The sequence below is a fragment of the Notolabrus celidotus genome, unplaced genomic scaffold (assembly GCF_009762535.1).
Source record: "Notolabrus celidotus isolate fNotCel1 unplaced genomic scaffold, fNotCel1.pri scaffold_189_arrow_ctg1, whole genome shotgun sequence".
NCBI lineage: Eukaryota > Metazoa > Chordata > Actinopteri > Labriformes > Labridae > Notolabrus > Notolabrus celidotus.
The window spans coordinates 57,152-83,020 of NW_023260047.1; the positions used below are offsets into that span (position 1 = coordinate 57,152).

General features: G+C 39.5%; 1 protein-coding gene across 2 annotated transcripts; it reads right to left on the bottom strand.

Annotated features, from left to right (window-relative positions):
• Nucleotides 1–435: 435 nt before the first annotated feature.
• Nucleotides 436–24,595, bottom strand: LOC117808954 (sodium channel and clathrin linker 1-like). Of its 2 annotated transcripts, none has more exons than XM_034678624.1 (10): nucleotides 24,526–24,595; nucleotides 19,953–19,996; nucleotides 19,679–19,740; nucleotides 13,959–14,011; nucleotides 12,364–12,436; nucleotides 12,226–12,281; nucleotides 10,894–11,029; nucleotides 6,285–6,407; nucleotides 6,017–6,082; nucleotides 436–567 (listed from the first exon to the last, which is right to left on the bottom strand). In XM_034678624.1, exons 1-10 carry the CDS (start codon nucleotides 24,591–24,593, stop codon nucleotides 493–495), a joined length of 756 nt encoding a protein of 251 aa, XP_034534515.1. In that variant the 5' UTR covers nucleotides 24,594–24,595; the 3' UTR covers nucleotides 436–492. The 2 variants fall into 2 exon arrangements, with proteins under 2 accessions (XP_034534515.1, XP_034534514.1); XM_034678623.1 differs by having other exon boundaries at nucleotides 13,959–14,014.
• Nucleotides 24,596–25,869: the final 1,274 nt, after the last annotated feature.

Consider the following 25,869-nt stretch of genomic DNA (forward strand, 5'->3'; position numbering starts at 1 on the left):
TTGAAGTTGTTTTTATGTACAGCACTTTGTGTTACAATGTCATTGTATGAAAAGCACTTTATAAATAAAGTCTGATTGATTGAGTTATGGGTTAAGAGTGATCACACCAAATATTGATTTGATTTAGATTTATCCTCTGTTCATTCACTCCACTTTGTTAACTGATGAAAATAAATCAATAAAGTGTATATGGCACATACTGCCTATATAGGCACATATAAATGCAAAATCAACAAAAACAAAGTTCAGCTGTGAGCTGAACACTGGGAACCTCTCAATGACTTTGTGTATGTTCTTAATATATCGTCTTGCTCTACATCTGTTGATGAAAAATGTGGAGTTTGCGGGTTACTTGTCAGTAATACGTTTTCAACTGATGCTACATCTTTAAATAATGAAGGGATTTGAAGTTAAATTGGCCAAAGTAGTGAAGATTCATTAAACAGACCACTAGCAGCAACTTAGCACATTTTAAAACTCCCAGGTGTTCAGTTACCTCAGCTGGCTGTGTAGGTCCTCCATCTCCTTGTTCTGTTCTCTCACAGTCCTCAGAAAGTGCTGGTTTGTCTGTATGTGGCAAGAGACACAAGACCGGCCTGATTGTAGCATGACTCTCAAGTCCCAACTCACTCAAGAAAACATATCAAACACAACTCTGAGACAGCCTTGGTTAGTAACAGTTAACTGCAAAGTAAAACCTTTGAACGTAGTGACTGATGCCAGTGAGAAGTCTTCACAAGGCCTGCCCCCTCATAAAAAATGCATCTGCATGATATCATGTTACTCCCTGGTAACACACATATTGTATCCCCACTAAATGCCAGGCATGTGTGTCTATGTACTGATAAATGTTCCTCATGTGTCCCTCACAAGCGCCGGCCAGAGAGCTTTCTGTTTTCTGCACCAAAACTGTGGACCTCTTCTTCTGGACATTAAAACAGCGAGCATTCTGGGTGTTTTTAAAAGTAAACTTAAAGGTGACTTATCACGCTTTTTTCATCAATATATATTGGTCTAAGAGGTCTCCAAAACATGTCTTTAAAGTTTATGCTCAAAAAAACACTTTGAAATCAGATTTTGGTCTGCCTGAAAAGCCCTCTTCTTCAGTCCTCCTCAGAACACTCTGTTTTCTCTTTGACCACGCCCCCTCAGGAAGTTGATGTGCCTCGGCTGTCCAGCACGTTGATCTAATGTTTACATGTTGGCTGAATATACACGGCTGCTCAGAGATCACGTTACTTCAACCCTCTGAATCTGATCCAGAATCTGATCCTGACGGAGAGGCACCTGTCAGTATAGCCATCAGTATGTCGACGTGTGCCTTGGTACACAGCCACGAACATGTAGCTATGTGGCTATGCTAACTAGCGCTAGCAGTTATCCATGATAAATAAAAATCATCCACTAGATCTTCAAATCTGCAGACGTGTGGAGTAAAACCAACCTCTGTGTTTATTAAGACAGCCTACAACTAGCATGCCTCCCTCCTAGGCTCCATGTTAGCACACATGTGCAGGTAATGAAAAACGGAGGAGGGGTTGAGTTGTATTTTATACAGTCCATGGGCTGAACAAGCTCCAAGCTCTGACTCAGTTACAGACCGGATATTGTTGTGACGTAACAAAAACACGGAAGTCTGAAACGGCTCGTGTCACACACATTTACAGAAAAGTGGAGAAATCAGAACAGGGGCAGGATGGATTTTTTTCATTCTCGGGGGGGTTTGTAGACATGCCAGGGACACATATTTCAGGTAGAGAACCATTAAAAAGTCCATTTTGCATGATATGTCACCTTTAAGACTTACCTTTTAGATCTGGCTTTTAACTTTGAGTCATTTCCTTTTAGTCCTGGACTACATTATTACCATTAAGACCATTGATTTAGCATCATTTTATTTATTTGATTTTATTCTATCTTATCTTATCATATTTTATTTTTATATTGATTTTTCTGGTCTGTATCTGATTTTATTTCATTGATTTTATTGTAATGACTTGATTTTATATTATTTTCTGATACTTCTCTGATTTTATTTGATTGATTTTATCATCATGATTTCATTTTTAAGTATTTTACATCACATTCCTTTCCACTTGTATCTGTTGCTGTTGTTTTCTGTCTGTCTGTTCTGAGTTGAGTAAATACTTTTATTAAGTTAGTTTATAGTAATTGTGTTTGTCTTCCAAACTATTTTAGTGCGTGTTCACGAGGCCGCCAACCACTGTTGAGTCACCAGCTTTTAGGTTTGCAAAATAACTGTTGTTTACCTACCAACTATATGTTTTTATGTTGTGTTATATTTCAACATGTTCTGTGTTCCTATTATTCATTTAAAGGTGCAGAGTGTAGAAATAGGAATATTAGCGACATCTAGTGGTCTGATTCTAGAATGAACCTCTCCGTTCCCAACCCTTCGTTTCACCTTAGCAAAGGTGGCCGTGGAGGACCATGAGCTGTCCCGAAAATGGCAGTTACTTCTCTGACATCGTGTTACTGTCAGGCAAAACACTAAAAGAAGTTATTAAACTATTAGGACATCCTCAGGTCACAGACTGAGGTATCAGACCTCAGGTAAAGAAGCGCCATGTCTTGGGAAAACCTCCGTCATGTGTCAGACTTCAGATTGAAGGGCCTCAGTCTAAACGTCATCAAGTCTGGCTTCAGTGATCCAGCTGTTGTTGTGCTCACTACATGGCAGGAGTTGTGCTCTGCTTGTGTTCCCAGTGTACAGAGTGCTCAATGGTCAGACTCCAGTCTATATCAGGGAGCTGGTGACGCTTTATAACTCCAGCAAGACTCTGAGGTCCTCTGATCAGGGTTTACTGGTTTAAAAACTAAAGGGGACTGTGCTTTCCAGGTTGTTAGTCCTGAACTCTGCAACAGTCTCCCTCTGGAGCTCAGAACTGTGGACTCTGTGGTTTAAAAAGCAGTTGAAGACCTATCTGTTCACACTTGACTTTGTTGAATCTGTCTGTTTTTATGTCATGTTTTTGTATTTATTTGCAATCTCTGTTTGCAATGTATTAACAGTGATTCTCAGGTCTCATCTGTTGCAACAAAAAGGATTGTACTCAGAAGTAGTGCATCACAGCTACTGGTGGTTTGTGCTCGTCTCAGGTTCTCCTGAGTTCATGTCAGGAAAGACTCCACCATATTTAGTGATAGTTTTTTATAAACTACAGCCTTATTAACCAGTCCATTGCAGCCCACTATGACACTTCACTTTATAACAGGTAAATACTGTTTAACGGTGACGATCTAAACCACAAAGTACGGTTAAAAACACACTTTTTAACGTTTTATGGAATAAAACAAATAATTTTTTTCTGAAGCTGTTTGGTCTGAAGCAGTTTAATCTGAAGTCTGACACATGACGGAGGTTTGCTGAAGACATGATGCTTTTTCACCAGAGGTCTGACACCTCACTCTAATATGTACCCCAGTGTGTGCACACTGTACATAAGCCGTTGGCATAACCGTCTGCTCTGTTTCGTCTGATTTGTCCGTTCTGAGCTGCTATATTTAAATATGGCGTGACACTAGAGATCAAAATTAGAGAACGATTTATAAACAATTGATTTTTTTCTGCAATAATGTAATCTTCCCTGCCCAACAGTTGAAGGATTTTTTTGTTGTGGCTATACTATGCTACTAGAACATTTTTTTTACAAAATAACTAAGGCATTTCAACAAAAATAACTTAATTTTGCAGAAAACACAATGATCAAAATTAGAGAACAATGACTGTAGCATGGAAAAAGATGACAACATTTTCTGAAGGTTACAACAGTCAAAAATTAGTAGGAAGTTTACAGGCCTTTGCTTTGAATGACTTCAGCACATATGCGGCCATAGGACATCACTAGTCTCTCACACTGCTCTGGTGTGATTTTGGTCCACTCTTCTTCCAGTCTCTTCCACAATTCGGTGACTGTAGTGGGTTTCTTGGCCATAACTTTGTCGCCAAGGACTTTCCAGAGGTTCTCTATTGGGTGTAGATCAGGACTCTGGGCAGGCCATTTCATTATTTCAATGTTTTCAGTTTCAAGGAACTGCTTTACCCGTTTTACTGTGTGACAGGGAGCATTGTCCTGCATGAACACTGCCGGCTGATTGGGTGATGAACGCAGGGAAGGAACCATATGTTGTTGAAGAAGGTTCTGGTAAACATTTGCATTCACTCTGCCATGAAACTGTATAAGAGGCCCAACTCCTGCTGCAGAAAACATGCCCCAAACCATGACACTTTCTCCTCCACCTTTCACTGACTTCTTTACACACTTTGGGTTAAGTCTTTCCCCAGTTTGTCGACGAACATAATGTTTCCCATCGGACCCAAATAAATTAAACTTGCTTTCATCACTAAAGTGAACTTTGGAGCAGTTCTCCTCTGTCCACACAACATGCTCCTCAGCAAAGGTTAGTCTAGCCTTTGATTCTTTCTGCTAATGAGAGGTTTGGTCACTGCAGAGTGGGCTTTCAGTCCATGTGCTCTTAAAAGTCGAGACACTGTATGAGGAGACAGATCCTTACCCTGTTCAGCGCTGAACTGGGGAGCAATTCCAGCTGCAGTGTTGAAACGATTCCCCATTGAGATCCTCTGCATTATCCTGTCCTCGCTTGCATTTGTCTTTCCTGGACAACCAGCCCTCTTGGGGGAATTGAATGAGTTTGTGACGTTGTAAAGATGCAATATTCTTGAAATCACAGATTTGGAATGACCAACTTGTCTTGCTATGGCTGATAGGGTCATCCCTTTGGCCTTCATCTGGACAACCTGCTGCCGGAGGGTTTCAGTCATGGCTCACCATCTTGCAGAGACAGTGAAACTGGAAGTTAGGCTGCCAGTTAAATAGGGGTTGTCAGATAATCAAGGAAATTGATTAAGTGTCAGATTAACACCAATAACTGGGAGGTATCTGAAAGTGTTCTCTAATTTTGATCAGTGTTCTTTTTCTAATATCTCACTTAAGTTTTTTATACTGTGCTTCAGAATATATTTAACTCTTGAAATATGTTTAAAATATTGCTCTTTTACTCCTGCTTGGATAATTTTAAATATGACTATGCAGTGACCTTGATATTTAGGAAATTGTAGATTGTTCTCTAATTTTGATCTCGTGTGTAGGTGATTATACGTACATTTTAAAGCCTCTGGTAACGGAAATCAAGAAAAACATTCTACCTATGATATTTATAGTCACATTTACATACTATCATATATATCTAAAATATCAGAACTGAACTTTCTTCCATTTTTGAAATATTATCAAGTTTTTGATAACGTTCTGACACTAGGTTAAAGTGGGCGGAGTTAACTTGCATATGTATGACAAAATAAATATCTAACCAATCATAAATTAAACATTGAGTCACATGCACACATGTTTAACAAAACTACTCAGCTCCTGCTCCTGCACTTCAGCCTCCCCTGCTCCGGGCGTCCCATGGTCCTGATGCCCCGGAGACTACGGAGTGATAAAACTACTAAATGATAGAAGTCCTGATTCTGGAGTATTTTGTGACTCAGCACTCAGAGACCATTTGAAATGAATAATTTTCAGATTCTGGAGTTTTGAAGTCTTTAGATTCAGAGTCAGACGGCTCAAACATGCAGGCTGTGAACTCTCTCTTGACCTGTCAATCAAAGAGTTAGGCCACGCCCACACAGTCCTAAGAAATGCTCTGATCTGTAAAATAAGCAGTTTTTGAACAGAGTTTTTTCAGAGTTGTGGATGTTAACATTCACTCAGATTTTTGTTGATGGTTAACACATTACATTTTGATATTCTATATGAATTCTAAACACTCCATTCAGGTTTCCAGAGGCTTTAACATTTCCTTAACAAGAAAAATCAAACTGACCAGGACAGTTCTTGCTGACTACCAAAGCATTTTAAGAACAAATTCACTCCATTACAAGAAAACTAAAGCAGGGTAAGTGATGCTCAGCTCTTGAATCTCTTGACTAAGAGGCAGTAATTCAACATGCTTTTAATTAACATTCACTTACTGCTTCCAGGCTGTGATTGGCCACTTGAAGTTTGTGTGTCTGCTGCTTGATCTCAACAAGCTGATCCTGAAAAAGAAAAAGGAATAATTCATTAGAATTCATTCTTGGTAATTACTTTATGCTAATAGCAAGTATTCACCAAAGCCAAAAGGCTGCAATTGACCTTATTTCAATGATTAAGGCTCCATCTAGTGGTGAAATGTTAAATATGTTTGTCTGAAACGGGGTGGGGATGGGAGTGAATGGGAAAAAAAAAACGTTTGGGAACCCTTTGCTGTTGTCTCTGAGCAGTGTGACTCTGTTCATCAGAGATGGTCTTCTGGTAGACCTGCTGAAGGCAGTCCAGCTGCTGTGCTGCAGTCTGCCATAGCTCCATGGCCTGCAGCCGTTCCTGAAAACAGAATTTTATACATGTTCAGTGACTTCTCACAGAGAACTATGGAGATTAATACTGACTACAGTGTCATTATGTTACAACTTTTGTTCGCTAACCATGTTGTAACAGAAAAAAAATAAGCATCTCTTTGCATTCAGCAAATAAAATAGGAAGCAAGCTCAGAGCATGCACTAACAGAACATAAACAAACAAGACAGATGTAAACAGCTGTTTGTTGTGTCCGTTAAGAAAGCAATCAGGAATAAATACAACACATGCCTGGGTGTTTCTTCACAAAGAGGAAACCCTATATATACAGTGCTCAGCATAAATGAGTACACCCTCTTTGAAAAGTAAGATTTTAATACATTTCTCAATTAACACAAGAATAATTTCAAAAATGTTGGCAAAACTGAGTGTCATAGAACATTGTTTAACTCATATCATGAAAGTAAGGTTAATAATATAACTTGGATTACAAAATCTTCAGTTTTAATCAAAATAATTGTAGCAAAAATGAATACACCCCACACCGAAAACTACTATATCTAGTATTTTGTATGACCTCCATGATTTTTAAGGACAGCACCAAGTCTTCTCGACATGGAATGGACAAGTTGCCGACATATTGTTTCATCAATCTTTTTCCATTCTTGGAGGATGACCTCTTTTAGTGCCTTGATGCCTGATGGAGAGTGATGCTCAACTTGTCTCTTCAGAATTCCCCACAAGTGTTCGATTGGGTTCAGACCAGGAGACGTACTCGGCCCCTGAACCACTTTCACCCTGTTCTTCTTCAGACATTCAGCTGTGGCCTTAGATGTGTGCTTGGGATCATTGTCATGTTGGAAAAGTGCACGACGACCAAGGGCACGGAGTGATGGCAGCATCTTCTCTTTCAGTATAGAGCAGTACATTTGTGAATTCATGATTCCATCAATGAAGTGAAGCTCCCCGACACCAGCAGCACTCATGCAGCCCCACATGAGGACACTGACACCTCCATGTTTCACTGTAGGCAGTATGCATTTCTCCTCATACTCCTCACCTTTGTGACGCCAGACAGTTTTGAAGCCATCAGTTCCAAAAACATTAATTTTGGTCTCATCACTCCATAGTACAGGGTCCCAGTCATCTTCACCTTTATCAGCATGGGCCCTGGCAAATGTTAGGCGGGCTTTTTTGTGCATGGGCCTCAGGAGAGGCTTCCTTCGTGGGTGACACCCATGCAGGCCATTCCTCTGCAGTGTACGCCGTATTGTGTCTCGGGAAATGGTCACTCCAGTTTGACTTTCTACCTCTTCAGCTAACTGCAGTGAACCTGCATGGCGGTTTTCTTCAACCCTTCTCATCAGAAGACGCTCCTGTCGGGGTGTTAACTTCCTTGGATGGCCTGGATGTCTCTGAGGGATTGTTGCAATTCCATCCTTTTTAAATTTCTGGATGACTTTTGCTCCAGTATTCTCACTGATGAGTAAAGCTTTGTTCATCTTCTTGTAGCCTTCACCTCTCTTGTGTAAAGAAATTATTTTCTTTCTCAGGTCTTGTGAAAGTTCTCTTCCATGTGGAGCCATTACTGACGGCATGAAATGGGAGGGGTTTTCTTTGTTAAGTAAAGCCCTTTTCTAGTCAGGGGTCTGCTGATGAATGGTTAGACTCACCTGTGGTTGAATTCATGTCAATTTGAATTTTGTAGTCCAAGATTTAGCTTTGCTCCTAAGACTTTCATTGGGGTGTACTCATTTGTGCAACATGGTCTTGGATGAATTTGTTAGAAAAATTACTTTTTTCTGCTCACAAATTAACAAATCTTGTTTGCAATCAATGGTCCACATGTGTGGGAGTATTTCATAGTGTTGTATCCCAAAAAAATACTGATCCTGAAAGGAAACTAAAGGTTTCTAACAAATCTGTTAGGGGTGTACTCATTTATGCTGAGCACTATATATATATATATATATATATATTAGGGGTGCAACGATACACAAAATCCACGGTTCAGTTCGGTTCGATACGTTTTTGTCACGGTTCGATACGTTTTTGATATAGAAACAGAGAAATGAACGGTTCAATACAGATACACGTATTGTTGCACCCCTAATATATATTGGTATGCTTATCCAATGGCTATTGGATGCAGCTGTTCCTTTTGATGTTGTCAGGTAGTGGCACCATGGTGTGAATAAAAAAGTATGTAAGAAAAGTCAATGACACTTTAAGTTGTCAGAGAGCAACTTTGGCATAAAAAGACAAGATTTTTGCCTTTGCTTTAGGTCTCTGTGCAAAGCCCATTCATTATTAATTTTGTATTTTTATTCATAATTTACATTTATTTATTTTAACCCATTGTGATTATTTCATTATTTAGTTAGGTATTCATTTTATCTAACTTAAGATTTTTATAGATTACCTCTGAATTTTTGATATTTATTCTGTTTTACATTTAGTGTGGCATGTTAACTTCTTTTACTGGTTTAATCCTTTTAGTGTTTTATTATCTTATTAATTTATTATGTTTTGGCAAGTTTCATTTCCTGTGTTGAGTTTTAACATCTTATTTTCCTCAATTTTTTCCTCATTAAGATATCATGACAGCGTTTCCTCAGTTCACTCAGCAACTTCTATTTTATTATGTATTGTATTATTATTATTTTATTATTATTATCATTATTATTATTATTGCATATCATGTTCTTAACCTTACAAGTGGATTGTGGGGCTGGTTTGGGATGGGGGGGTCTTCTTATTTTATTTGTATTTTTAATTTATCTTTTTATATACACTGCGTGCACAATTATTAGGCACATGAGTATTTTTGTGAATATGTTAAAAACTATGTTAACAGTCATTTTCAAATTAGTCAAGAAGTCAGATAGTGAATATTTTTCTTCAACTGTGTGGTTAAAATGATGCTTTTCAAATTACGTTGGCTGTATTTTTAAATAAATGCAGAATCTGCAGAAATGAGCGTGACAAATTATTATGCAAGTTGGTGATAAGAGCATATAACTTGTGAAAATTAAAAACTAGGCACCATTTTAAACGTTCTATTGATTGAAAATAATAATATTTACTACAACTGTTTTCAAACTTCAACAAAAACAACAGTTTTCTTTACATTTGTATACAAAATAAAACTGTTAAAAGTCTTTAAAACATTTCAAATCTAAAGTGTTTCTCAAATGTCCAATATAACCTCCTTTTCTTTCAGTGAGGGTCAGAGGTCACTGTAAACTGATTTAGAGGTTTCTGATGACTTCTGTACCTGAGCTCTGTACCTTGTATGTCTTTCCAAAGAGGCTCTTTGAGCTGTATTTCTGCCATTACTGTAAATTATCTCCTTTATTATTGACCACAAGTTCTCAGTCGGGTTGAGATCAGGTGAGCAGGCAGGCCAGTTCAGGAGGCGATCCTCTTTAAAGCCCTGAGATGCCATCCTGTCCTGGGAATAACATGAGGCATGTGATGGTGCATTGTGCTCATTCATGAACATTAGCATCTTTTTCACTTTAGCTGAATGTCTTTTCCTCCATGGAGGAAAATACAAAAGAGGAACGCCTCATGAACTGGCCTGCCTGCTCACCTGATCTCAACCCGACTGAGAACTTGTGGTCAATAATAAATAATATAATTTACAGTGATGGCAAGAAATACAGCTTAAAGAGCCTCTTTGGAAAGACATACAAGGTACAGCTCACAGAGTCTGCAGAGAAGTCATCAGAAACTAAATCAGTTTACAGTGACCTCTGACCCTCACTGAGAGAAAAGGAGGTTATATCGGACATTTGAGAAACACTTTAGATTTCAAATGTTTTAAAGACATTAACAGTTTTATTTTGTACACAAATGTAAAGAAAACTGTTTTTTTTGTTGAAGTTTGAAAACAGTTGTAGTAAATATTATTATTTTCAATCAACAGAATGTTTAAAATGGTGCCTAGTTCTTAATTTTCACAAGTTATATGCTCTTATCACCAACTTGCATAATAATTTGACACGCTCATTTCTGCAGATTCTGCATTTATTTAAAAACACAGCCAACGTAATTTGAAAAGCATCATTTTAACCACACAGTTGAAGAAAAACATTCACTATCTGACGTCTTGACAAATTTGAAAACGACTGTTAACATAGTTTTTAACATATTCACAAAAAATACTCACATGCCTAATAATTGTGCACGCAGTGTATATATATATATATATATATATATATATATATTATTTTATTTTTTTATATATATACAGCACTTTGTGTTACAATATCATTGTATGAAAAGCGCTTTACTAATAAAGTCGGATTGATTAAAATATGACAATGTCACTTTTGAAAAAAACAAGAGGAATTTTTCTATTTAATGAAAAGACAAATAAAAAATTGAATTCTGTGTTTTAATCATTACATTATACGAGTATGTTAACTAATAGTAGCTAGCTACTGCAGTACAAATCTCATTATTCTCCAGGTAAAGCTGGACTAAATCTACAAAGGCTGGAACAGACCTGTTCAGACAGCTGGATCTGTTCTTGGAGGTTTTTGATGATTAGGTCCTCCTCCAGTGTGCTGCTCTCCACATTTGCTGCTGCCGGCAGGGCATTCAGCTGTTTTTCAACTGACTCCCTCAACTCTGCATGTAGCCTGGCAAAAGAAGGGGACTCATTATTAAAAGAGTTGCTTTATAAAGATGAGAGAATGCAGATAGTTTCTGATTTCAGTCATACACCGCCCGTCCAAAAAAGAGCGACACCTGGATTTAATGAAGCAAATAGGTAGGCGCCTTCCATTGGATAATCACTGCAGTGATGAAGATGTTTCAGCAACAACTTATTTCTTCAACAACCATGTCAGAGGATATTTCCTGTGATCATGGGAAGGATGTTCATCTGTTTCACAAGGGTCAGATTATGGTCTGGCATTGAGCAAAAAATCCAATGCTAGGGAGCATAAAGACTGGACTCTGGCAATGGAAGGAGGTCATGTGGTCTGACAAGTCCAGATTGACCCTGTTCCAGAGTGATGGGGGCATCAGGGTAAGAAGAGAGGGGGATGAAGTGATGCACCCATCATGCTTCGTGCCTACCACTCAAGACTGGAGGGGAAGTGTTATGCTCTGGGGTTCTTGGGATCTTGGGGTAGTTGGTCAGGTCTAAGTTCAGCAAAGTTATGTGACCAAAGAATGAGGTCAGCTGACAACATAAATATACTGAAGGACCAGGTCTTTCCATCAGTGGAGGTTTTCTTCCCTGATGGCACGGGCATGTTCTAAGATGACAGTGCCAGGATTCGTGGGGCTCACATTGTGAGTGAGAGGTTCAGGGAGCATGAGACTTCATGTTCACACATGGATTGACCACCACAGAGTCCAGACCTCAGCCCCATTCAGAATCTTTGGGATGTGCTGAAGAAGACTTCGTGCAGCGGTCTGATCCTCCCATCATCAATACAAGATCTTGGTAGAAAATGAATGCAACATAAAGGACATAAATGTTGTGACATTGCAGAAGCTTTTGGAAACGATGCCACGGCCAATGTGTTCCATACTCAAAGCTTAAGATGCTTCAACAAAATATTAGAGTGTGCAGATTTTTTTTGGACTGGCAGTGTATTATTAAAACCTTATAACAGTCAATTAAGTATATTGTATTTGTCTACTATACGGTCCACTTAATTAAATGACAGAAAAGCAACTCACTAACTTGTGTCATCTTAAATGAGCAAATACAATCATGGTCCCGCTCAATGTTGAAATGATCTTAGTCAAAAAGTACTTTCCATCTGACGTTCCCTTAGATCTAACATCTTTTGAGTTATTGACACCAGAAGGATTTTACTACCTTTCATTCTCTTTCACAACCCTCTCCAACTTCACCTTCACATCTGTCATCAGCACCTGTTGATTCAAACATATGTAACATGAGTAAGCTTCCACATTATACCATTTTTCTTTTCTTGTACATGTTATAATGACTCACCTGGTATCTCTGCAGCTGGTCTGTCATTTCATCCATGTGCCGATCATACTCCGCAATCAGAGGAGCCATTATGCTAAAACACAGATCAGTTCAGATGTAACTCAACTCAACTCAACTGTATTTATAAAGCACTTTAAGAACAACAGCAGTTGGACACAAAGTGCTGTACAGAAACATAATGGATAAAAACAAACAATAAAATCATAAAATCAATAAGAACAATAAGATAAAATAAAGTTGAAAAATAAAAATAAAAAGGCACTAAAACAAGAGCAGGGTCTCATGCTGAGTCGAAAGCCAGGGAATAAAAATGGGTTTTAAGACGAGTTTTAAAAGTGGACAGTGAGGGGGTTTGTCTGACGGCTAAAGGAAGATCGTTCCACAGTTTGGGAGCAGCGACAGAAAAAGCCCTATCCCCCCTGAGCTTCCGCTTGGACCTCGGTACCTCCAGGAGCAGCTGATCAGCTGACCTGAGGCACCGAACAGGGGCGTAGAGATGGATCAGCTCAGAGAGGTGGGGCGGGGCGAGACCATTTAAAGATTTAAAAACATATAAAATAATCTTAAAATGGACTCTAAAATGCACAGGCAACCAGTGGAGGGAGGCTAAAATGGGCGTTATGTGCTCCCTTTTACGTGCTCCAATTAAAAGGCGAGCGGCTGCATTCTGGACCAACTGGAGACGTGCGAGGGAGGACTGACTGATTCCTAAATAAAGTGCATTGCAGTAATCCAGCAGGGATGTGACAAAGGCATGGATTACTGTTTCAAAGTGCTGTCGTGCAAGGAAAGGCTTCACCTTTGCCAGCTGCCTAATGTGAAAAAAACTAGACTTTACTATAGAGCTGATCTGCTGATCCATCTTAAAATCACTGTCAAGCTTAAAACCCAAGTTTGAGACTTTGGACTTAAAATAGACGGCCTAAGGGCCCAGATCAACCGGAGGGAGTTCACAAGGGCCACTGGGACCAAACACCATTACTTCTGTCTTTTTTTCATTGAAGTTTAGGAAGTTCAAAGCCATCCATGCTTTGATGTCTTCAAGTGGTGAGAGGGAAAAGGCATTTTTCTTTTTCAGCGGCACATATATTTGACTGTCATCAGCGTAGCAGTGGAAGGAGATGCCATGCTTTCTCAGGATGGAACCCAGAGGCAGTAGATACAGTGAGAACAGCAGTGGACCTAAAATGGACCCCTGTGGAACCCCATACAGAAGCGGAGCTGAGTCAGAAACAGAGTTTCCAATGCGTACACTCATAGATCTGTTGGACAAATATGATTTGAACCATTCAAGTGCGGTACCACAGATGCCCACTAGATGGCTTAGCCGAGCCACTAGGATACTGTGGTCCACCGTGTCAAAAGCCGCAGTTAGGTCCAAAAGGACAAGGATGACATGGTCACCAGAGTCATTTGCCAGGAGGATGTCTTTACAAACTCGTAACAAAGCCGACTCAGTGCTATGGCGTGTTTGTAAGATGTATAGTGATGTGTCTGCACTCCATCCCCACGGATATCAACAGAGTTTTGTCATGACAACTTGAATGAGGAAATGTCACTACAAAGAATGTTGATTTCATTTTCATGTGCCTGACCTTCTATCTGAGATCCAGGGTGCACGAGACTCAGACCGTCTGGCCTCCTCAACCTGCTAACCAAAGAAAAAGATGCAGGGCCTGAGGGTTAGCATTATGGGTAATACCTTTGAAGTGAATTATCCACATTTCTTTATGAACATAAAAAAGTACATGTCAGTGTACAAATAATGAAGCAATCATTCATCAAAATGACAACATGCATACATGGGAATGCTGCTAAAGGGAAACCTTAATAATTGAACCCTATGCTGAGGGACTACAGCAACTCTGAATGGTGCATCTTTCTGGCAAAGTTTGGGTTCACTTTCTCCTTAGAGGGAGAAGATATGCATATCATCAAATGCATTGCAATATATGGTACAACTATGGTAGCTTGCTGCAAATGCTCAGATGATGCAAATTCATAAACACGTGCAAAAGTCCATAACAAATGCAACAGTGGAAATGTGATGCAAATGCAAAAAAATGTGCTGTAAAAAGGCCAGAACAAGATGCTCGAACAACATACACTCAACAAATACACAGATGGTGCAAAGCAAAAACACACAAAAGCAAAAATTGTATAAAAGATGCAAATAAGACTTTTGAACTGACAGGGCAGAGAAGAAGACCAGATACTGAACTTGTTGCTCAGTTGAGAAAGGAGCATAGCTAGTGCTGGGCGATAATTAAATAATGATAATTATCACAATATCATTTCTTTCAATATAAATATAACAAAACTTTGATAAAAATACAACATAAATAAACCTGTAATTACACCCCCCAACCCACTGGAAATAGAGGGGGCGCTAATGAGCCTTAAACGCTAGTTGCAATTCAACATTAGACAGAAGAAGAAGACAGCGTTGAACAGCCAATCATGTTGCAGGGTAAGAGGTAGGCGGGGCTTGAAGACATTTGGAGCTTGATGTTAACACAGCTGAGACGAGCGACAGTGACACTGAAGAGAACTAGCAGCTCAAAGCAGAGTCGTTAGTCTGACACTGAGTCGACTCTGCGTTAACTATTCACTTCATACACTTCACTAAATACACTTTCAGGATGTGGGTAAATAAATCTGATTATGCTAATGATGTCAACCTGAGAAAAATAAGAATCTACAAACTAAAACATCACAAAAAATCTCATCTTACATTAAAGACCTGCTTCCTGTTAACATCGTCAGAAATGATGGATTCAAGAAGTTCATCAGAAAACTAAATCCAGATACAAACTAACAAACTGTCTGGTTTATTCAACTTTCACTCAGGAGCAAAAATCTGACTTTACATATAAATGAAATACTTATTTGATATTTATTGTGATAATTATCGCCATCGACTGATATGAACAAATATATTGTGATAACATTTTTTTTAACATCCCCCAGCTCTAAGCATAGCATGCTATTAGGGAGTAAGATACAGGAGACCCTCCCCCCACCCTGAAGGTAACAAAAGACTGGCTGACGACCTGAAGAGCTTCTACTGCAGGTTTTCACATCCCACACCCGAACACTCGGATCTACCTGGTCCCCCCACAACCCCCTCTGACCCCCCAACTGTGCTGATGATCTGTGAAGATGAGGTAATCCAGCTCTTCCAGAGACAAAAAACAAAAAGGCTCCAGGACCAGACGGCGTGTCCCCCTCCTGCCTGAGAGTCTGTGCTGAGCAGCTGGCCCCCATCTTCACAAAGATCTTCAACAGATCACTGGAGCTGTGTGAAGTGCCCTCATGCTTCAAAAGCTCCACCATCATCCCAGTCCCAAAGAAACCCACCATCACAGGACTCAATGACTACAGGCCCGTCGCCCTGACGTCTGTGGTCATGAAGTCCTTCGAGAGACTGGTGTTGAGCCACCTGAAAGACATCACAGGCCCCCTGCTGGACCCCCTGCAGTTTGCCTACCGGGCAAACAGGTCGGTGGAGATTGCAGTCAACATGGGTCTGAACTACATCCTGCATCACCTGGACTCCCCCAGGACATACGCTAAGACGGTAGAGATGACAGTAGACTTCAGGAGAAGCCCCCCTCCACTCACCATCCTAAATAGAACTGTGTCTACTGTGGACTCTTTTAGGTTCCTGGGATCCACTATTTCCCAGGACCTGAGGTGGACCTCCCACATAGACACAATCAGAAAAAAGGCCCAGCAGAGGATGTACTTCCTGCGTCAGCTCAGGAAGTTCAACCTGCCCCAGGAGCTGCTGATCATGTTCTACACCTCCATCATCCAGTCTGTTCTGTGCACCTCCATCACTGTCTGGTTTGGATCTGCAACCAAACTAGACAGACACAGACTGCAGCGGACTATAAGGACTGCAGAAAAAATCATCGGTGTCGACCTGCCCCCCATCCAGGACTTGTACCGGTCCCGGGCCAGGAAACGGGCAGGTAGCATCACCGCTGACCCCTCACACCCTGGACACAAATTCTTCAAACTCCTCCCCTCCGGCAGGCGCTACAGATCACTGTGCGCCAAAACAACCCGCCATAAGAACAGTTTCTTCCCCCAGGCTGTCACTCAGATGAACACTAAACCATAACAGTGTCATACCTGTCAGATAAATACTCTCTGTAAATATACATGTAGATATACAATGCAACAATTCTCCAAGCAGAATTCCATATTTCTATTTTTTGTATTATTTAATTACTATTTTTTTAAATGTAGAAACTGCCTCTGATACTCACCACTGCACTTAATCATATTATTTTAGCCTGTACATATTAGTCATGCCTATTTGTTGTTCTTTTGTTTATAGCTTATGTTATTTTTATTATTTTTATTTTATTTTTATTTGTTTGTCTTATTCTTATGCCTTGTACAAAGAGAGCACAGTTTACCTAAGTCAAATTCCTTGTGTGTTCAAGCATACCTGGCCAATAAAGCTGATTCTGATTCTGAAATAACTGCAGCCAAGGAAGCCGGACCTTGGCTTTGACAGCTGTAATGGTGAGGACATAGTGGGGGAGGTAAGGTATATTTTCTACACGTTTCTGATAGCTTCAGGGATACCTGGGGTCCATGGCTGCAAGAACCTGCACTCAGAGGTGCAGTGGAACTTTTGCCATGCTTGGCTACAAGCATCCCAGGGCTGTTCAAGCTAATCCCACACTCAGCTGTGAGGTGATGGGGAGAGTTTGGGGCCTGACATCCCACCTGTGCACTCCCCTGTGAGGTTACTAAGGGTTACGGGTGGAGTGATGTTGTTTCCCACAGTGCAGTGAATGCATCACAGTGATTGACGATGGTCGCAGTGGACATTAAAGCTGGGGTTGGTAATCAGATTTAGATCCACTTTTGTTATATGTCCTGATGGTAATCAATACATAATGTGTTCCTAAAAAATAGTGAAAAAAAAAAAAAGCTGCTATCTACAGCCGGAGTAAACCTGGGAAAACACCAACCAATCACCGTTTTTTGGGTCCCAAAATTTTAAACCATTCAAATCCCGTCCTGCCGTTCTGCCCGCCTCCTGCACGTACATTTCCCGGCGTGTACTCATCATCCCCAGCCTCTGCTTCCCCAAACTCTACTGACTGCCCCTCTCGCTCGACCTCGGGCCTGTCCCCTCTGACCAGATGAGGTGCTTTGCTCAGGACTGTAGTCCGGATCAGAGTCTAAAAAGCTCTCACCACGGGGGCTCTGACAAGCAGAAGAATTAATGACATTTAGTAAGTCCTACAGAAAATATAGATGTACTGTAGCGTCCGTCCGGACGCTGTAGGGATGACGAGCCGATTCGAGAACACATTGATCTTAACTAACCGGTCACTGTCGGCCGTGACCACGACAACCAACAAAGCAACAATCGATGTTTGAATGAATGAAAAACTTCTCCTCTTGTCTCTCCTCTCTCCAGCTCACACACTCTACACCTCTCCTGATGCCTTCACTGACCGTCAACACTGTAGGAATTAAGAACATCTACACTGAACACGTTGAACAAACAGTAGATCTGTTACAGTATTATATATGTGTTATAACTTTTCTCCTGATATTGTGTCACCATGACAAGTGGATAATGCTACCATGATAGTTGTGAGTGCTAACAGCAGCCATGTTTGTTTGTGTTTTTAACTTTCACTATGAGAATGTTTTGGTGAGGACCGGTTTTGAATCAGTCACCATCATATGGTCGAGAATCAGCGGTGCTCGTGCATGTGAGCGGGGGGGGCGTCGTTTTGGAGGAGCTCTGAGGGAGGAGGGGAGGGGTTAGACAGAATCATGAGGACATGCTACATTCAAATTCATGGTACTTTTCCGAGACTAACAACCCCAACAGAAGTTGTCTCTGTGCTCTTCCTTTACCCACATCCTGAAAGTAGATTTAATGAAGTGTATGAAGTTAATAGTTAACGCAGAGTCGACTCAGTGTCAGACTAACCACTCTGCTTTGAGCTGCTAGGTTTGGAGTTTTCTTCAATGTCTCATTTCAGCTGTGTTTACACTCAGCTCAAAACGTCTTTAAGCCCCGCCTACCTCTCACCCTGCGACATGATTGGCTGTTCAGTCTTCTTCTTCTGTCTAATGTGGAATTGCAACTAGCATTTAAGGCACATTAGCACCCCCTCCCTTTCTAGTAGTTGGGGGGTGACTAACAGAACATTTGTTTTATTTATATTGAGAAAAATTATATCACAATAATAATTGTTATCGAATTATCGCCCAGCCCTACGGCTAGCTGCACAGCTATCTGAGATCTGTAGCCTCACTTAGCAACGGTTTACTTAACAAGGTTGTGTGTCCATCGGTATCCACTTCATTAATAAAGTCGTGCAGGCGTTATATTCTCGTTTATACTAGGGCTGCCAACTTTGTCACTACTAAATAAAGGACAGGTGCACGGTGCCATGGTGGTGTGAGCATGATGTGTGAACTCAGCGTATATTCTGATTCTGATTCAACTGGAAATGCAGAAAGTGTGTATATTCCCTTTAATCCTTACTGTATCATTATGTAACCTCATATGAATAAACCTCAAAGAAACCACAGTTTGGCTCTTTATATAAAAAAACATGCAAAAGAAAAATGAAATGCAAAAGAGGAGTATGACTCACCACATTTACTTTTTCCATGGGTACTTTTTGCTGCTCTTTACTCACTCAAGCAGTCTTTTGTTCTTTTGCACAGTCAGAGTTTTTGCAGGACTTGGTCAATTTGGGCTGTGTACAACTGATGTGCATAAGGGGGCCTCTGATTGGATGACAGGCGGTGTGATTGGCACATGAGCTGCCGTTTTATCTGATCTAGGATCTGCAGAGTGCAGTCTGCTGTATTTACAAGAGTTAATAGTCAATATATGGGACAATTGGCAACCCTAGTTTATACTGTCGTGGTTCGACATGGCAGACAGGATTGGAAACACCTTTTTTCTGTTGTTTTCTGCTTTAGTAAATTTTGACTTTGAATTGATTATGTATTTGAAGCTTGCTGGTTGTTGTCACTTGCAGCACATTCTCCACATTTGAGTTGGTCTTGGACTTAAGCTTTTGTTTTTGGAGTTGCTTAATTTTCTATTACATCACATTTCTCCCAACGATGATCATTCATTTGAGATCGTCTGCCCTTGTTGGACACCCTATACAATGGTGAGTAGTATATATGCTATTTTCTAGTTTAACCCCATCTGCATGGTGCAAACTGTTCAATCTTTTCTTGAGAAAGCTAAAAAAAAAATCACAAACATGTTGCAAATAATGAGAGAAATCTCAGCCCTGAAGTTTACCTGAGATGATGTGGACTGGTTTTCAAACTGATACTGGCTGAGAACAGAATTTAACCTGTGAACTAAAAACAAACAAACATTGTTCCAACAAACATATCATGCTTCACTGTCAGGTTTTGTCACACAATGATATACACTGTAAATATTCACAAAGGAGGACCTAATGCTGATGGTGTTACTGACAGATTAGTTTCAGTTGATCAGAAAATAAAGACGACTACACATCTCTAAAAAGAGCATGTTGACACATGTTATATATTTAGACTATCCTTACCTTGGTCACGTAAAAACTCCACCTCCGTCTCCATGGTATCTGTTCTGTGCAGGGAAAATCCAAACAGTGCGTAAGGAAGTAAAAACAATCACAGAGGAATTATAACTGCCCCAGAGTATGCCAACTTCGATTTTTAAGGCAACTAACGCTGATATAATGTTTATAACAGAGTCTCTCAACACACCACAAACAAATGTAGCTCTAGTGAAAGTTCAGACAGGAAGACTATAAAGCATCACAGCAGTTGTTTAACTCTCCTCTCCCTCATTCAATAGCTCACCCGCTTCCAGCTGCATGCTCCTGAGCTGTCATTGGTTAATCAGCATCGGCGTCATCCAATAGCTCAGTGGCACGCCCTTATCATCAGCCTATCAACCATCTGCTGTCTTTTTAAATGTGTCTCTCTCTCCTGTTAGTTCCTTCTTGCATTAATGGTGTGCACCCCTCCACCTCCCCATCTCCACCTGGTCTCTGCAAGTCTTCAATTCCTAGGATCATCAACCCCCACCACCAGTGTCTGGACTCTAGGGGGATTTCTTCAGCTGCCAAATTCACACATCCTACGCTCACAACATTATCCCCATTAAGTCCTTACTCCAAAGATTTCCGTCAAGTTTCATCATTCATTCAGTTGTAATAAATAACCTTTAATAATCAAATTGTGTCTCTCCTGATTGAACTCCTGTTGTCAACAAAGCTTTTTAAAACCAGGTGATGTGTTAAAGGTGACATATCATGCAAAATTGACTTTTTAATGGTTCTTTACCTGAAATATGTTTCCCTGGCATGTCTACAAACCCCCCGAGAATGAAAAAAATCCATTCTGCCCCTGTTCTGATTTCTCCACCTTTCTGTAAATGTGTGTGAAACGAGCCGTTTCAGACTTCCGTGTTTTTGTTACGTAACAACAATATCCGGTCTGTCACGGAGTCAGAGCTCGGAGCTTGTTCAGCCCATAGACTGTATAAAATAATACTGAATCCCTCCTCCGTTTTTCATTCCCTGCACAAATGTGTGCTAACAAGGAGCTTAGGAGGGAGGCATGCTAGTTGTAGGCTGTCTTAATAAACACAAAGGTCGGTTTGACTCCCCACGTCTGCAGATTTGAAGATCTAGTGGATGATTTTTATTTGTCATGGATAAGTGCTAGCGCTAGTTAGCATAGCTACATAGCTACATGTCCTAGCTGTAGCTGTGTACCAAGACACACGCCGACATACTGACAAATAAAACAACAACAAACACTAAATCTGTGACCAATCCTTCATAAAAGGTCCCGCTGCCTTTCTGGCAGAGGTCGGTTTTACTCCCCACGTCTGCAGATTTGAAGATCTAGTGGATGATTTTTATTTATCATGGATAAGTGCTAGCGCTAGTTAGCATAGCTACATAGCTACATGTCCTAGCTGTAGCTGTGTACCAAGACACACGCCGACATACTGACAAATAAAACAACAAGAAACACAGAATCTGTGACCAATCCTTCAGAAAGGTCCCGCTGCCTTTCTGGTAGAGGTCGGTTTTACTCCCCACGTCTGCAGATTTGAAGATCTAGTGGATGATTTTTATTTATCATGGATAAGTGCTAGCGCTAGTTAGCATAGCCACATAGCTACATGCTCGTAGCTGTGTACCAAGACACACGTCCACATACTGATAAATAAAACAACAAGAAACACTAAATCTATGACCAATCGTTCAGAAAGGTCCTGCTACAGGCGCCTCTCCGTCAGGATCAGATTCAGAGGGTTGAAGTAACGCGATCTGTGAGCAGCCGTGTATATTCAGCCAACATGTAAACATTAGATCAACGTGCTGGAGAGCCAAGGCACATCCACTTCCTGAGGGGGCGTGGTCAGAGGGAAAACAGACTGTTCTGAGGAGGAATGAAGAAGAGGACTTTTCAGGCATGCCAAAATCTGATTTCAAAGTGTTTTTTTGAGCATAAACTTTAAAGACATGATTTGGGGACCTCTTAGACCAATATATATTGATGAAAAAAGCGTGATATGTCCCCTTTAACTGTTGTTACTCGGTGCAATTACCGGTGTTACGGTTGAAGTCGGGTCCATGTTAACTGGCGACTTTCTGGTTGTGTAACAGAGTTGGAATTACTCTTTATGTTGAATTTCTGTAAAATGTATGTGGTTGTAATATTTAAGTGCCTATGTTGCCACCTGGTGGTTTGAGCAGCGCAACTGTAGCTTTAAGGCTCCTAGCTGGTTGCCATGGGTACCTCAGCAAAGGAAACGTCTCCTGAGCTGCAGGTGGGTGCGTGTGTGTGATGCTCCGTTCAATGTTTTGATGTTTAATGATTTATAAATGTCATAGAGACATAGAGACTAGTGAAAGTTATAGACGTTTAGGAGTAGAAATGGTAACTTTATGGCCGAGTTGTACTTCGCTTTAGACAAACTAATATTAACTAGCTTACGATGTGTCAGTTGCTCCCCTCATGACAGTTTTCTCAACGGTTACTGACCGTTATCTTCTGTTTTGTATTAAACAGATGTGAGCCTTGCAGTTGCGCATGCAGCACAGTGAATGTGTAATTTTGATGCATTCACCAGGTAGGCACTGTTAATGTTTTCTTGTTTACATATGATGTTACATTTATATTTGTATATTGTAAACTCCTCCTAAGCAGTAACTAAAAAGGCTGTATGACAGTCAAGAAAGTTTTCTTCTCTTCAAAAAAGATTGTTAGTGTTTTTGGTATTTTAATGTGTACAAAACTTAAAAATGTTCCTCATGATTGATATGCTGTTAAAATCTATACGATCACTTTGCTGAGATATGTTATATTAATTCAGGTTGTTATATTGTAACATTGTTGTTGAGCAAAAGGAAACGTCTCCTGAGCTGCAGATGTGAGCCTTGCAGTTGTGCATGCAGCACAATGAATGTGTAATTTGGATGTATTCACCAGTAAAGGCCAATCAGAGAGAGAGCAACTTCCGTGTGGTTGTGGCGTCCCTTCCTGCACCATAGACATCCAGGGTAGTCCAGCAGAAAACACGACCGGTTACAGTTGCTGTAGCTCCAACAGCTGTTGCAAGCAGGAAGAGAATACGTAGCTGCCCCGAGGAATGCCGTTTTGTCAAACTTTTAATACAATGTCCAAATATACACGTTACTCATCTTTGGAGCCTTGCTGTGTGAGAACATGTCCTTACTCTGGGTAACATACGACCGGTTTGTTTTCACGGTACACAGGAAGAGAAGAATGTCTTTTTCCTGTTAATGTCTACACAGAATAAAACATTTGAAATCATTTTGTCTCCGAAGTCCTTTTAAACTAAACATGCAACATAGGGGAGTCCTATCTACAGAAGCTTGAGAAAGAAAACAAATCAACAAATAATTATTTATTCTTTGTGATTGGAAAACGTCACTACTGGCTCACTGATTAATCCGCTATGCTATTGTCTATACCTGTGCACAAATCAGTCCAATTTATGAACAACACATGAAACGTGCTGCAGGCCACAGATTAAGTTGTGACCAACTCACCTTCACTGAAGAGACTGCACAGAAATATGACCAACTGTATTTTATACAGAGACAATAGAACAGTGGACTTATCAGTGATCTCACCTTCACTGAAGAGCCTGCACAGAAATATGACCAACTGTATTTTATACAGAGACAGTAGAACAGTGGACTTATCAGTGATCTCACCTTCACTGAAGAGACTGCACAGAAATATGACCAACTGTATTTTATACAGAGACAGTAGAACAGTGGACTTATCAGTGATCCATCACTCACCTTCACTGAAGAGCCTGAACAGAAATATGACCAACTGTATTTTATACAGAGACAATAGAACAGTGGACTAATCATTGATCTCACCTTCACTGAAGAGACTGCACAGAAATATTAATTTGATTGGTGTCTCTGTTCTTTACCTGGTCATAGGCGGTCAGAACCTTAAATCAAGTAAATGTATGTAAAAAAAAAAAATAATAATGTATTTGTTTTTCTGGTGTCAGTGATCTTAAAAGTTCAATGTTTATAATTACTTCATCAACATGTTCTTTCCGTGTGATTTATAGTTCTACAAACAGTCCAGGTTCGTATAAATGTGGTTGAAATAAAACCTGAGACATGGAAAACAATCCTGCGTGAAGGTGATTAGTCCACTGTTCTATTGTCTCTGCATAAAATTTGGTCATATTTCCGTGTAGTCTCTTCAGTGAAGGTAACGTATGAATATTTTGACATTGTATTAAAAGTTTGACAAAAAGGCATTCCTCGGGGCAGCTACGTATTCTCTTCCTGCTTACCAGCTGTTGTAGCTACAGCAACCACTGACGCATTCTGCTGAAAGTCGCCAGTTAACATGGACCAGAATTCAACCGTAACACCTGTAGCTGTGTTGGCTAGCAAATAACCTAATTTAAACTAAGTCTTGTCTGCTATTTCTGCTTCTACTGATTCTTTATTCTGTGAATAAGAACACTAAACCTCTGGGTTGTTTCTTAGAGGGTAAATCCACTAAAACGTGTAACCTGTCATAAAATGATTTAAGTCTAAATCACAAAAACACAACAGATGGGCATTAACTTACATTGAGGGTTTACTTCTTCTTCGTCTTGTTCTTTGATTTGATTGGCGGTTAGTAACCAGCATGCGCATTACCGCCACCTACCGGACTGTGCAGGTAGGTTGGCAGATAACTACTACTATTACAACAACTAATAATAATTATTATTATTAAAAAAAAAAAAAAATAATAATAATAATAATAATAATAATAAGATAAAAGAAAAGAAAAAAGAAAAGAAAATAATAATAATAATACAAAATAATAATAATAATGATTATTATTATTATTATTATTATTATTATTATTATTTAGTACTCCAAAAATAAAATAAATAAAATAACAATAAGATAAAATAAAATAAATAAAACAATAATAACATAAAATAAAATAATAATAATAATAATAATAATAATAATAATAATAATAATAATAATAATAATCATTCTCACCTCAGCTTTATTTTATAGCACCTTTCATACATAAAAACATGTAGCCCAAAGTGCTTCACAGAATAACAGAGGGACAGAAAACAGCAGCAATGGTAAAATTATAAAAGGCATGATAATATTTGAAAAATACTTAAAAATAAAATAAAATCAATACAGTTAAATTAATAAAAATAAGTAAGAGTGGAAAGAAAAGTTAAAAAGAATGTAACGTTAACAAGATCAGATGAATACGGGAAATAAATAGATAAATCAATAATCAAATAAGATAAATAAATGTTAAAGCAATGATTAAAATAATAGTGATTAAAATAATATCAAAAATAATAATAAAGCAGTCCAGGGCTAAAAATAAATTACTCCAAATTAAAAGGTGGATTAAAAAGGTAAATTTGAACTTTACTTTTAAAAAAACCCAGAGGGCTAAACCAGCGTATCTCATGTTCAGAAACCGTGGCACTTATTAAAAGAGCCAATGTAAAACGTCATTATGAGACAAAACATGAAGGTTTTGAACAAACACTCAGATCTGAAGTGAATCCTGAATGATTGGGACCCCTGACTGCCACCTGTTTGGGAGTTTAGTTTAACACCTCAGAGAGTGTTTATTGATTTGAATGTGTCATCAGTTATTATTATTGTATTTATTGATTTTTTACTTCTGATTTAAATTGAGCTCCTTAGTTTTAAAGAAATGTCATGAAAAATAACAGATCAAATGTTACTAGAATGTAAGCTTCTTTCAGGGATTTGAATTCATGTTTTTGTTATTAATATATCGATCATTTTGTGTTTTCCTTTTTCATAATTTCCAGCACAAATGGTCACATAATATATACCAGAATATATACCAGAATATATACCAGAATTCAGGGAATTAAGAGTTAAATCCTCAAAGTGTCCTGGGGGTCCTCCCAGG